Source organism: Sander lucioperca, chromosome 18, assembly GCF_008315115.2.
Source record: "Sander lucioperca isolate FBNREF2018 chromosome 18, SLUC_FBN_1.2, whole genome shotgun sequence".
NCBI lineage: Eukaryota > Metazoa > Chordata > Actinopteri > Perciformes > Percidae > Sander > Sander lucioperca.
The window spans coordinates 9,592,451-9,605,980 of record NC_050190.1 but is presented as its reverse complement, the minus strand read 5'-3'; the positions used below and the strand labels follow the sequence as shown (position 1 = coordinate 9,605,980).

At 38.2% G+C, this 13,530-nt stretch overlaps 3 protein-coding genes across 3 annotated transcripts; 1 reads left to right on the top strand and 2 right to left on the bottom strand.

Annotated features, from left to right (window-relative positions):
- Positions 1 to 56: 56 nt before the first annotated feature.
- LOC116037522 (adenosine receptor A3-like) lies at positions 57 to 1,469 on the top strand. The gene is made up of 2 exons (XM_031281399.2): positions 57 to 554; positions 790 to 1,469. The coding sequence occupies exons 1-2, from the start codon at positions 214 to 216 to the stop codon at positions 1,430 to 1,432; spliced, it is 984 nt and encodes a 327-aa protein (XP_031137259.2). The 5' UTR covers positions 57 to 213; the 3' UTR covers positions 1,433 to 1,469.
- Positions 1,470 to 4,667: 3,198 nt separating this feature from the next.
- atp5if1b (ATP synthase inhibitory factor subunit 1b) lies at positions 4,668 to 6,359 on the bottom strand. The gene is made up of 3 exons (XM_031282005.2): positions 6,167 to 6,359; positions 5,406 to 5,518; positions 4,668 to 5,173 (listed from the first exon to the last, which is right to left on the bottom strand). The coding sequence occupies exons 1-3, from the start codon at positions 6,233 to 6,235 to the stop codon at positions 5,032 to 5,034; spliced, it is 324 nt and encodes a 107-aa protein (XP_031137865.1). The 5' UTR covers positions 6,236 to 6,359; the 3' UTR covers positions 4,668 to 5,031.
- Positions 6,360 to 7,388: 1,029 nt separating this feature from the next.
- Positions 7,389 to 13,038, bottom strand: zmpste24 (zinc metallopeptidase, STE24 homolog). Its single transcript, XM_031282059.2, has 9 exons — positions 12,591 to 13,038; positions 11,370 to 11,516; positions 10,911 to 11,114; positions 10,253 to 10,405; positions 9,921 to 10,062; positions 9,566 to 9,741; positions 9,305 to 9,409; positions 9,024 to 9,167; positions 7,389 to 8,908 (listed from the first exon to the last, which is right to left on the bottom strand). The coding sequence occupies exons 1-9, from the start codon at positions 12,696 to 12,698 to the stop codon at positions 8,684 to 8,686; spliced, it is 1,404 nt and encodes a 467-aa protein (XP_031137919.1). The 5' UTR covers positions 12,699 to 13,038; the 3' UTR covers positions 7,389 to 8,683.
- Positions 13,039 to 13,530: the final 492 nt, after the last annotated feature.

Below are 13,530 nucleotides of genomic sequence, written 5' to 3'. Positions count from 1 at the left end.
AATTACATAAGCCTGCAAAAAAATCCAAATAGCATGCAGCAAAAGTATCTTAGTGTCATCACAACTTTGAAAAACAAAGTGGGCAATGACATCCGTAAAGGTATCACAAGATCGAGATGAATGATAACATAAAGGCTCATATGCAGCACAGCACAAAAAGGCTCAGACTCACATTCAGACACGCTACACCATTCACCACCAAACATTAGCCAGATGGAAACCACAGTGGCTGTGGGAGAAGTCATCTATATATTGTTTGAGGTGCTTCTTGCTGTTAGCTGCTGTCTTGGAAACATGTTGGTTATTTTGGCACTGTGGACCAGTAAAAGCATTCAACAGCCCACCTTCTGCCTTGTTGTCAGTCTGGCTGTGACTGACTTTATGGTTGGCTGCGTGGCCATACCGCTGGCTGTGGTAATTGACGGACGAGTGAAGACTTCTTACTACAGCTGTCTTTTCATCAGCTGTGTGGTCATCCTGTTGACCCAAGTCTCAGTTTTGTCTCTTGTGGCTATTGCTGTGGACCGCTTCCTCAGGGTGTATGTCCCCCTCAGGTAATACGTTTTCTGGATGGTTTATTGTGCAGAGAAAAGTAAAATAGTGCTGCTAAGCATGTCTTTGAATCATATTTGTATCCATTTTCTCTCAACATTATCTCTGGCCCTTTGCATGGCTTGAACTATAAAAAGGCAATAATTTACTGTACATCCCTACAATGAGTTAATGATGGTTACTGTGCATTGTAAATACATAATTAGACATATCAATAATTAGTGTTTTTCTGTTTAGGTACAAAAGGACTGTAACACAGAGACATTGTTGGCTTGTTGTAGCAGCATGTTGGCTTGTTGCAATACCACTGAGCTTTGCTCCCACGCTTGGATGGTTCAACCATGAAACCTGGTCTAAGTCAGTTAACTCTACTATTGTTTGCAGGCTTATAGATGTGATCCCCATGTCATACCTGGTTTACTTTAGATTCTTTCTTTGCTTCCTGATACCTCTGTTGGTGATGACTGTATTGTACGGCTACATTTTCTGGACAATCCGAGGAAACCTTCGAGAGAAACCAGGCAACGGTGCCCAAACACAGTCTCAGATCTACCTAAAGAAAGAAAAACAGCTGGCAGGATCCCTGTTTCTGGTCTTGGCTCTGTTTGCCCTGTCCAAGCTCCCACTCCACATTATGAACTGCATATTGTACTTTGGTGGCCCAGATTATATAGTAGTAAAAGCTTTCTATGTTGGCGTCCTGCTTTCTCATGCTAACTCAGCTGTAAACCCACTTGTGTATGCGTTCAAAATACAAAAGATCAAGACAGCCTACCTGAAGCTGTGGAGACGGTGTATTGCATGTGGAGAAGAAATTCAAGGACCTCAGACAACCCAGTCGATTGACAACAATCTCAATAGGGTGGCCAACAATGAGTGAAAGAAGATTTGGTTACACTTTACTTGAAGGTATCTACATAAGAGTGACGTGACACTGTCATGAACGTGTCATAAACATTATAAACAAGTCATAAACGTTTATGACATAATGCTTCTGTTCCTAAGTGTCATTTGATTTTTATCATGACAAATTATGGTTAGGGTTAGTGTTAGGGTTCATGTGTCATGACACAGTCATGACAGTGTCATGTGTTCATGATACTACTCTTATGTAGATACCTTCAAGTAAAGTGTTACCGAAGATTTTTGTTTGTTTCTTTGTTCTTAAATTTATATATATATTTATATATAACATATTATATTAGATGTGGGTGAACATGTGGGTGATTGTTGCAAATAACTGTCACTGTCGAGGAAAGGGCATTATCACTGTTGTGCTTCTGGTTGTATTGAAGTTCCAGTTCTTTATGTCAATTTCACAGGAAGCACACACTGTGTTGGAAATTACCTTCTCTATCTTTGAAAAATAATTTAACTTTTATGATACAAGAAAGATAAATTGGGACATCTTAAGCATTATTGTCATTGTCATCATTACTTTGGGAACATTCATTTTATGACATGTAGCCGTTTACACCTGACTAGAAAAATAGAAACCCATGTGTAATGTTCTATAGTCAAACAGCCCTGTAAGAGAAATCTTTAGAACTTCAGACCATATTAGACAGGTGTGAGCTGTAGTGTAATTTGTTTAATCTGTCGTCTGATCCATTGTATAGGATTGGATAACAGACATTTTATTAAATGTGTTCCCCTATTGAAAAGGAAGTGAGAAGAATTACACATTACACCAAAATTGCACAAAGAGTGCAGTCAAATACAACAACACCACAAAATACAAGAGTCAAAGAGTTGAGTCAACAAATTTTTTCAACATTCAAACCTTACGAGTATCACGCAGGTAGCATTTATTGCAGAGCTGTTGTATTGGATAGCATTACATTGCACAGATGTTTATATTTTTCTGGTCAATATCACCAATACGTGACCAACTATCAGTTGTACTACCACCGTTAACAACAATCGAAAACAATATACCATAGAGATGTTTCTTTTTTTGTACCAGTTCATAAAAATTGATGTATTTTTAACAAGCAATCCCAAGAGTAATCTGGCTCAACGGTGTAATGGAAAATTAAGAATCTGTTATACTGTTGCTTAGTCTTTCTTCTGACTCTACAGTTTCTACTCCCAAATGTTCCAGACTGAATGGCAGGATGTTCTGATGTATGCATGCACATTTGACACTGCTCACACCTCAAGCCATATGCCAGAATAGATAGGCGGTGTGGTCCGACCATACTTCCTTTAATGGTGATTTTTATTATATATATATATATATTGTTTATATTCTTTTTATCCTTCTTATATTTGAATGTGTGACATGCTCCAACAACACCATGACAAATTCATCGTATGTGCAACGTACTTGGCAATAAAGCCCTTTCTGATTCTGATTCTGATTCTGATTTTCACGGTACAAAGTCCTGCTATATACTCTGTTGCAGTAGCTCCAGCTTTAACTTGTGAAACATGGAGCGGAGCGTTATTATGGAACCCACGCAACTTCTAGGCAAGACCCGCCCTTCAATAGCATTCACACGCTACTATAGGTCAGGCGTATATGCTTACGCAAGGTAACATAACCTGACCCCTGACCAATCGGCTATCCTAACCTTAACCACTCAAGGTCAATGCCTAACCCCAACCAATCAGCCTGCTTCGTAGGGCGGGACTTGCCTAGAAGTTACGTGGGATCCATAATAACGCTAGAGCGGAGGCTCCGGACATTCCGGGAAGCACGCTGGCCAATCAAAGCAGACTGGGCTTTTTCAGGAGGAGGAATTAAAGAGACAGGCACTCCTACAGAGCGTCTCATACAGAGGGTGAATACAGGTGCAGCAGCCATGGGCAATATGATAAAAATAAAGTGTTTTTTTTAACATTAAAGCATGTAAACATGTTCTAGTACAAACACAAAATGCAAGTATAATCCTGAAAATGCTATATAATAGTTGCCCTTTAATGCCATCTGGCGCTCTCTCTTTTCACCTCACTCGTTCACATACGTGCATGCGGGTGCTCGTTGAGTCTCCGTCTCTGCCTTTTCCACCAGCTGACAGTTCATGAAATATAAATAAAACAGCAGTGCACGACGACACAAACAGATGAATGGTGAAGGAAGATTGATTCAACGTAGTGAGTGATACTGAGTGCCCTGTAAGAAAATAAATAATAAATAAATTAAAAATTAAATCTCATTATTTTTCTTATTATTATTTGGGGTGCTTAAGAATGTTTTGGGGTAGCTTCAGCCCCCCTAAAATAGACCTAATGACGTCCATGTCAATACTCATATTCACACAATGCCTAAAAGCACCATCCTGTTGTATGCAGCTTGTAATTTTTACTTAGAATGGGTTTATGTTGAATTGAGGAAAACTATGTTATTGTGTACTATGCGTACTTAAAGATCATTCCGTGCTTATGTAGGCTCATGCATTTCATGATAATGCACACAGAGTTGTAATTTTGTCTGATTTATTTAGCTTGGAAATCCAGTGCATGTGGGTGCTTCAAGGCTGGATTACCAACTGGGGAAAGTAAACAACTACCCCAGGGCCCTCACTGGCCTGTATGTCAGTTGGTTCATGGATATTTGTTGCACCACTAAAGCAGAGTATCAACTGGAATGATGAATGATTAAGGATCAACTTGAAGCACAATCACACGTTCACAAAATTCATTTAAACCCAGGGCCGTGTGTCAAAATCAACATGGTGCATATTCCTAAATAGTTCCAATTACCGTCATGTCACAAAAGTATATCTATATACTGTATATAGTCTATATAATTTTCATATTAAAGATATGAGATGCACCTACTTGATTTTTCACTTCATCAGTTAATATGCCAATTATTCATACGCTTAAATTAATTGTATGACATTGTAAATATTGTTCCCAGAGCACAAAGTGATGTCTTCAGACTGCTCGTTTTGTCTGACCAACAGTCCAAAAACCTTAAAGATATCAAACGTGCAATGACATAAAACAGTAAAAGGCAGTAAATCCTCACATTTGAGAAGTTGAAACTAGAGAATGTTTGGTAATTTTCCATAATAAATTACTTGGATGATTAATTGATCAAAATCATTGAATTTTCCTGTTGATTAACTAATCATTACAGGACTAAAGAAATAGAGCTACCAATGCCACTTACATTACAAATTTATTTCAACATCACACAAGAAGATAGGTTGATGTTGCCATGTGAAGCATTTAAGATATTTAAGTGTTTCTGCTTTGGCCTTTTGCCTGAAACATACAGCACACTGACCACTGACTTCAAAACGATGGCTACAGGTTGAAAGAGTTGTACAACTTGTGTCATAGCATGCTATGGAAACAATCATCATTTTATGAATGTTTTTAATAACTCATGCATTTACAGAACAATCACCCACACATTCATGACTGGCCCGGTAACACAGTGCATGCAGCAATCTGAATAAAGGTGTCTGGCTGGGTCAGTGAGAAAACTGCAACTTTTTTCTGGAAGGTTTCACTCCAGAACTTTCAGTCGTCATGCTTCAGCTTCCGGATCTTTCCCTTGTGGCGGTCGATATCGCGCTGCAGACGTTCAATCTCTTTTTTGTGGTGGTCAATTTCCTCCTGGTGATGCTGCTTCAATGCAGCGAGTTGCTCCTGCTCCTTACGCCTTATGTGCATATGGACAAATAAGGGTGTGACAACAGAGTCAAGGATAAACAGTGAGAAAAAAGAGGAATGGAACAGAGAATGGACAAAGAGACACAGAGAGACATTAGTACAGTAAGAGAAGATCATGATAGAAAAAAAAAAAAAAACTTGTATGGTTGTGATCCATGAGTAAAAAGATAGTAGAGCTAACACTCTCATTCCACATTATGGTGTAAGAAAGAAATGCATACTTGAAGTACATCTCCTCCTCAGCGGCCTGCTTCTTCCCCATGGCTCCACCTGCCTCTCTGATGGACCCGCCACCACCACCACCTTTTCCTGCACCTTTACCCAGCTCACCCAGCTGAGGCAGGGCGGAGAAATGATTAGTAAATACATTCACAGACAAATATAAACCTTGTTAGGGCTTTGCTATGTAGACATGAGACAGCGGCTTCAAATTACACAAGTTCAAAGTTAATTATCACTTGGGTTTTGTTATCAAGACTTGTCTATATGATATTAAAGTAGAGCCAGTTTGACTCCATGAAAATGACTATTTTGAAGGTCAATAATCAGTTTATTTCACAAAGGAGTGGAACAGGATTTTTTGTTTGCAAGGTGATAATGGAGGTGTTTGGAACAGACCAGAAACTAACAACAATGCAACCAAAATCTCAGAGGACAAAACCGATTCATAGAACCGAATTCTGTCTGAATGAGCTGGTTTAACAGGAAATATACTGGGGTTTTACTTAGACAAAACTTGATATGATTAAAACAAATACTTTGTCAAAAAAGGGACATCGTTGTAAATCTGTCCCTAAAATTGTATTACTACAAAATTCTTCTGATCTAAAATCATGTTACAACAGTTGCTTAGCTATCAGTCAACTTTAGTTCCAGTTAGCAACAATTATTAGGCTAATGTATTTAAAATGATTCGCACAGAAGTAAAACGGTTACAAAAAGTAGTGTTTTAATCAAGTGATGTTTCCAGGACATGTTTTACCTGGTCGGATGACATTCTCAGCTGTGCAGTGACAAAACTCCTGATGTTAGGCCTTAAAAACCTCGCCATGTTTTATTCTCACATGTGAAAACAACACTGACGACAGGAACGCTTGCCCTTGTCCTCAAAATACGCCACAGGACGGCGCCATTATTAGCCAGACAGGGGTGACGACACGAACATCACGCTGGTCTAATAGGAAACCGAGGGAAATAACAATTCATATATTGATATACAGTACACTACCAAATGTGTTTATAATATACATAACAAGTAATTAGATATAGTGTAAGGAAAAACGCCGTGTCCCTTTTTCGAAATGGTATGGTCTCAAAAGACGACAGCATTATTCTGCACGTTCTTTGCGTAGCTGCTGAAATCACTGATATTGCACGTTTAGTTTTGTAGTTTTTATTCCCATGAAGACATTATGATATAATACAATACTCTAATGTACTGTTTTCTTAAATGGAATTTAAACTGTATATTCAAAATACTGAATTACTTGCTTGTAAAAAAAACATGTCCGTAATTTATATATAATTTTATAATTTGATCTTTTAATTTATCTATGTCAACAATACCCATGGCTGCTTCTCTTTGTCTACATTACTGTTTCTATTTTGTTCCCCAAATTTTATTTTCTTATGCATTTTTTTATACTCAAAATTGAATTTTCAAATAAAGATATATATATAATATGTAGTATCCAATGGTTTATCTAGAATTAGAATGCATATTGGCGGTGTATTCTCCAGATTCTGCAGGACCTGTAAATAGATGCTGTAATCTTTGATGTAATAAACCTTTTATAATCAAGAACAGTATCCAGCGAATCTCTCTTCCACACATCGGCAACACAGCACGGCAGCCAAGACACAACACATATGTTCCAATTAAAATAATATTATATAAGCTATATAGCTATATAAGCTACAATGATTTCATGAAAGATAATTTTAGTCCATAGTTGTGAATGAGTTTGAAGAAAACCCTTACAACATGTACGTACACAAGTGGCAAGAGTTATCCATTAATAAAATAAGTCTATCATATTACAGAATAAATGCTGGCATTGAACTAATACTCATCATAGTGTATTACTGAAAGTTGTCTCGGTAAGACCTTTATAAAGGATGTAGCCATGCTCTGTCATGCTTGGAAACACAAAGTTTTTATTTTTTTATAACTATATTTAAAAATTAAAACCAACCATAAGGAATGCTTTGAAGGAATTTTATTCAATGCAGCAAAGAAAGTACAGAGTCCCCTCGCTGAACAAACCAAACCGTGGTTTATGTGGTGAAAGGAACCTCGCAGACCCCCTTGCCCAAGTCACCTATAAATACGTTGCTTGCCAGGCAACTCTGGGCTCCCTCCGGCCCATAACCAAGAGAAGAAACTAAAAAACACTGCATCAACTTAAAATTTCAAACCACATTCAACATTTTTCACAAATCACATCATAAGACATTACTCTACTCATTAAAGTTACATATGTACAGGTATGGTTGGAAACTTGTCAGCAAGCAAGTGCTTTAGAAAAAATAAAACAAGATCCTCCTAGTTCATGTAAAAAAATGAAAAGTCTAGCCTAATTTCAAATAAAATGTTCTGCACTGCTCTGTTCATAATGAATCCAATGTATCTGAACAAAAACAGAACTAGAGGTCCCGTTTTTTTTTTTTACTACTGTGACAAAGCATTTACATAGTTCCTCTTGCAAAACTGAGAATTTGAGTTGATGACTAGATTAAGGTTTTTACTCTTGAGCTTGCCTGGAGATATTTCTAAAGAAACAACAGTTGCAAATCCAATTCTGGCCTGTGTATCTGCAAAAAGCTTTGTCATGAGTATGTATGAAGTTGTCCATCATGTCTTTTAGTTTGTTTGTTTTTTAATCCACAATATAAAACTCAGTATACTTGTAGGATTAACCACTTTATAAGCTTAAAAAATACCCTCAATACTTTAACAGTTGGATGTCATGTACACATCACAACAGAAACAATCATGTTAAGTACATTTCAGGTTTTGAAATTAGTCAGTCTTTATAACTTTATCTTCTAAAAAGAAAAGAAAAAAATCAATCAATTTAATTGTAATCAAATTGTACAGAAATAAAATATTTTCAAAAACTAAACCTTCAGGTCAATCTGCAAAATGTGACCTGTGCTCTGAAAATAGCTTTTGCTAAACACACATTGCCCAGATGTATTGCTCTCAGCAAGTGCATATTAGGTGTCTCTGGAGAAAGAGCGGAGACTTCACTTCAGGCTTAAGATTTCTTTTAGGGTGGCTTGTGCTGATATGTTTTGGTTTTGTTTAAAACAAAGTTTCAAAGCAAACAAAATGGAAAGTATGGCAAGTAGAGAAATGACTAAAACAAGATAAAACAAGATGAGGGAGGGGGGAGGCAGATAGGTAGAAAAAGACCATGGTGCATCACAGGGCCAGGAGCGGTCTGCGGAGGCCCTTTGGAGGAGGCAGCGGTCGCCCCTCCCCCTTCCAGCCCCGTCAGTCCTGCTTGATGCTGCCCAGCGCTCTGAGGCGCTCCAGGAGGGGAGGGTGGGAATAGTGCCACATGGAGAACAACCAGTCAGCCACGGGGAAGCCCAGGTTATCCTTGTTGAGCTTGATGAGGGCAGAGTAGAGCTCGGAGGCTTTGCCCATGCCGCGTGCAAAAGCATCTGCCTGGAACTCAAACCTGCGACTCAGGACTGTCAGACAGAAGGACAAGAGCTGCAAAGACAAGACATAAAAATTGTAATTTGCGACGACGTTTGTAGTGAAATAATTTTAATAACTCAACAACTCAAAAAGTGATGGAAACAATATTTATCAATCCCACACTCACCTCATTGTACGGGGAGAAGATGAACTGGAAGATAATCATCAAGCCTATTAATGTGGGTTGGCTGTCATTGAAGCCAAAAGCTACAAACAGTTCCTTACGCCCAATCAGAACAGCAAAAAGGGAGAAGCACAAGAAGGAATTCATCTGCAGAAACAGATGTCAGCAGATGTTATTTGCATATCAACTTACATCTGAATGTCTGCATTTGATCACCTGTAATTAGGCTAATTGTTAATTTGTTAAGGTGCAGACATTGAGAGAAAAATCATCATCATCACCACCTGACTGATGACGATATTCTTAACAGTGTGGCCAAGCTTCCAGTGGCCAAGCTCATGACCAAGGACTGCAAGGATCTCTGGGTTGTTGCATCCTTGTTTCTTGTTCTGTTAAAGTATTTGTAAGCGAACAACAACACTGTTGAATTACACAGAAAGACAATACAATTTCTAATTACGCATTTCATATAATACTATTGCATTTTCCCTGGTTCGTATGAGTGCAATAAGATTGTTTCTGTATAAAGTTTATGGCTATGTAACCTTGGGCTTGGCTTTTGATTCGCTGGATGAATCACCAGTCTCTGGCTGCTCCGGCTGTGGCTCCCCAGACTTGTTGAGAGGCGAGTAGTCTTCCAGCAGAGTGTCAAACAGCACGATGCGTTTGTTCTTGAAGAACCCATAGAAGTAAGCATTGCTGTGTGACGAACGCTTAGAACCTGGAAATATAGAAAACATTCCAAGATAATTTAAGAGTGGTGTATCCACAACCAACTTGTAGAAATATTCAACATATCTTAACAACTTATACTCATAATGTGATAATGATAAGATGTCATACAAAAACACGAAACTGGCTCCACATGCAAGCACTGTGAATTAAGTAGTATTATTTTACCTTCAACTACATAAACCTTCGTGAGGGGGAAGCTTATACTCTTGGCCATAGCCTCAATGTCTGTTTTCAGCTCTCCTTCTGGCAAAGGAGTAAACTTGTCAAACAGGGGAGCAATGTAGTCAGCATAGATTGTTACAAGCACCTGGTAACACAGAAGAGAAGATGCATTATGATAAATTGTTATCCAAAGTGTAACTACAGAGTAACTATGTATTACTTTTGATTTACTGCCTAATTACCAAACAAACTACACATTCCTTTATTACGCAAAGATGCCTTTTCTACAAGTTCACTCATTGTTTAACAGCTGACAGGTTGAAGTCAGCACTAACCAGAGAAACAGCCAGGGTGAAGAGCCAGGCATAGATGAAAAAGTAGTCTCCACCAATCTTGATGATGTACAGGAGAAGTGAGGTGACAGGGAGCAGGATACACTGGGTCACAATAAACTTCTTCACAGCATCCTTAAGGAAGAACCCCAACGTCTGAGAGGAAGAAAAGCCATTAATATAAAAAGACAATGGTGGATAACAGAAAAAGTTGCGTGTTACTAACAGTGGCTCGGGTCTTAAACTGGTGATCTTTTAAATATTAAATAATCCCATCAGACCTTGGATGTGGCTGTAAAAAGTTTGTAGTTAACTTGTGCACAGAGAAAGCTTCTATGGTCTGCTTGAATTCACATCCGTCACAACAGATTAAAATGGTGTCACGCTTGAAAAATAATAAAGTGCTCCTGTAGCATTATTTAATCTTTGCTGTCCATCTGCATGCTTTTTATGTTTCTAATAATCGTTTTGCCAAAATACAGCTAAACACTCAACTTCCATAGCCGCTTTGGAGCCTATTAGAGGGTGATTGTGTGGCACAGTGTAACCATCATGAAATCAAACTGATCACAGCTGCCATTCTTCCTGAGGAAGGAAACCACAAACATTTAACAGCCACATTTCAGACCTATAGAGTGTGAGTGCTGCTCAGTCAGTGTACCTGCTGATTAAAGCCATGCCTCTCCTCAATGACAAATGTGTTGTACACACTCCAGGGAAGTCCAGTAAAGGCACTGAACAGGGTGGCAAGCGTCAGAAACACGAGTGACTGGGTGATCTCGTACTCTGAACCGAATCCTATGCGAGTTGTCACAGAACCAGCGACACCCCACAGAAATGGGATTCCACCCAGGAGCAGGATCAGCTAAAAAGTTTTGAGAATAACATAAGCTCTTTACACATCAAATTAAACATGTGCCATCAACATAAATGGTTTAACTAAGTATTCATGGTAACATAAACAACACCCTTTTCACAATAACAATCCCAGAGTAATCTGTCCCATTCTATGTCCATTTGTGACATACATTAAGTACAGATGTTTTGACACTCATAGTCCACTTATATCAACACATCCAAGTCAAGCAATCTATGGCTTTTAATTGGCTGGTTGTCTTACCGTCCCTTCAGTCTCAGAATAGAGTCCAGACCAAAAGCTGAAGTTGCTTTTATCCAGCTGATAAAGACGTGACTTCTCGAATGTTTCAGAGTCCATGATCTTCCCGAGTTCCTGTGGCACATGCGTTGTTGAACTGTATATCCTCCTCTGTGGTGGAAAACGAAACCAGCACCAATGTTATATATCAGTCAATGTAATACTGTTAGCCTGTGCTACAGACTTCAGACAAATATCAGACAACTGTGGGGGGGAAAAAATGGTAAAATGATCTTACAAAACAAGATTTTATTCTTCTTGTTAAGTTTTGTTCAGAGTATCCTTTTCCAAGATCTAGCTCTTAATTCTAATTTACCAACACATACAATCACATGTTTTGAGGTGACTAGTTTCTTTAATGGGCTCATCTTTAGGGTTTATTTCCATCTAAAATGACTTATTAACAAAGTAGTAACTTTGTACCTAATTTAGCCAAATGCAAATAAATAGTAATGTCTTTTTATTTTAACTTCACCAAACTGTACCAGTCCTGCCCCTCTCTTTATGCTGTCACATAAGACTACATTGCTATCCAACTCATTTACACTTTTGAGTCAGCCTGCATTATGTTATGGTCACAATATCCTGTTTCTACAGAAAATACATCCAACTCCGGAAACCGCTCTAAAGATGCTATTTCATTGGGACGGAGAAGAGGTCGATTACACAATACAGAAAGTATAGGGCTTCACTTTCATTTATTGTATTAGAAACATACATGTCTGCCAACATCTGTCAACTGCATCCAAGCACTGATTTAATATAAACTGAGGTGAAATATATACAAACATAATGTTCAAGAACTTTGTAAAGAGGAAATGTTATTCAGTTGTCATAGTTTACCAAGTGAAAAGACCTTGCAATACCCTAGTGAGTATTTCATCACATCAATACCAACCAGAAAATGTGTACATTTATCTTGTATAGCCACAGTTTATATATTTGTGCAGGTTCACGAGTAACATAGCACCTAACTGTTATATAAATGCTGTCATAACAGAAGTGTAAAAAACTATTAAATTAATTTATATTACTCTTTAGTTTGCAAGAACACAATCACAAAAACCACACAATTCAACGTTAGCTTATTTTTAATAACTATAATTTGATTGCGGGTCTTTTTCCTTTGAAAAGCACGTTTTGCTACAAAGCAGGAACTTTGATGCTGACAAATGATGAACTTACCTGTCTGTAAGAAAGGTATGCCTCCCATAGATACACTGTCCACGAAAATCCCAAAACAGCATAAAATATCTGCTTCTCCACCGGGAGGTCAAATATACTTTCAACCATCTCTGCTCTGTTTTTGGTCAATGTTTTTGGAGCAGGGCTGACTAGCTCGCAGGCTAACTGTAATGTTAACGTTACCTAGCCTGACTGGTAGTTTTAGCTAGGCTAGCAGCTACTTAGCTTCCACTCTACACACAAACAAACAGACAGCACTTTATAGTTGAATAGAAGGAACACCGTTCCCACGTTAAATCGACAGATACCGACTAAAAACGTTAACTCGGGAAACTTTGCATCTAGTTTCCATTCCTAAGTCAAGGCGTTTACAGCTAATATCTTCCCATTCATGCGAGATGCGAATCTGACGATGAGGTGTGACACCAAATTCTAACCCTGGAGAAACAACTATAATTTTGGTTCCGCAGCTGATTGATTCAGGAACTTCTTGAGGTCAAACAACAAAGTGTGATACACCATACATTTTTGTTTGAAACATACATAGCAGACATTAACCCATACGTTTGAATGCGTTATTAAACGCTAAATAGTCTGGTCCCCTTTTCTTTTTTTTTTAATAGTCTGTGGTCTGGTCAAGTAGCCTAAATTAAACGAGAGCGGTGCTAACAATTATGTCAATGCAGTCGCTATATTTCTCTCATGACTGAGCCACCAAACAAACATATGGTTGGCGTTTTGATGAGAGCAAATTCTAAAGTAGAGCAAGTATTTTATTTAATTTCTAGTCGTTTACTGTTCAATTTCTCATCTTCATTTGAAAAAAATACATCTATCTATCTATCTATCTATCTATCTATATATCTATCTATATATATATATGTGTGTGTGTGTGTGTGTGTGTGTGTCCATGATGTTTGGGGGCCCCCAGGACAAAAAT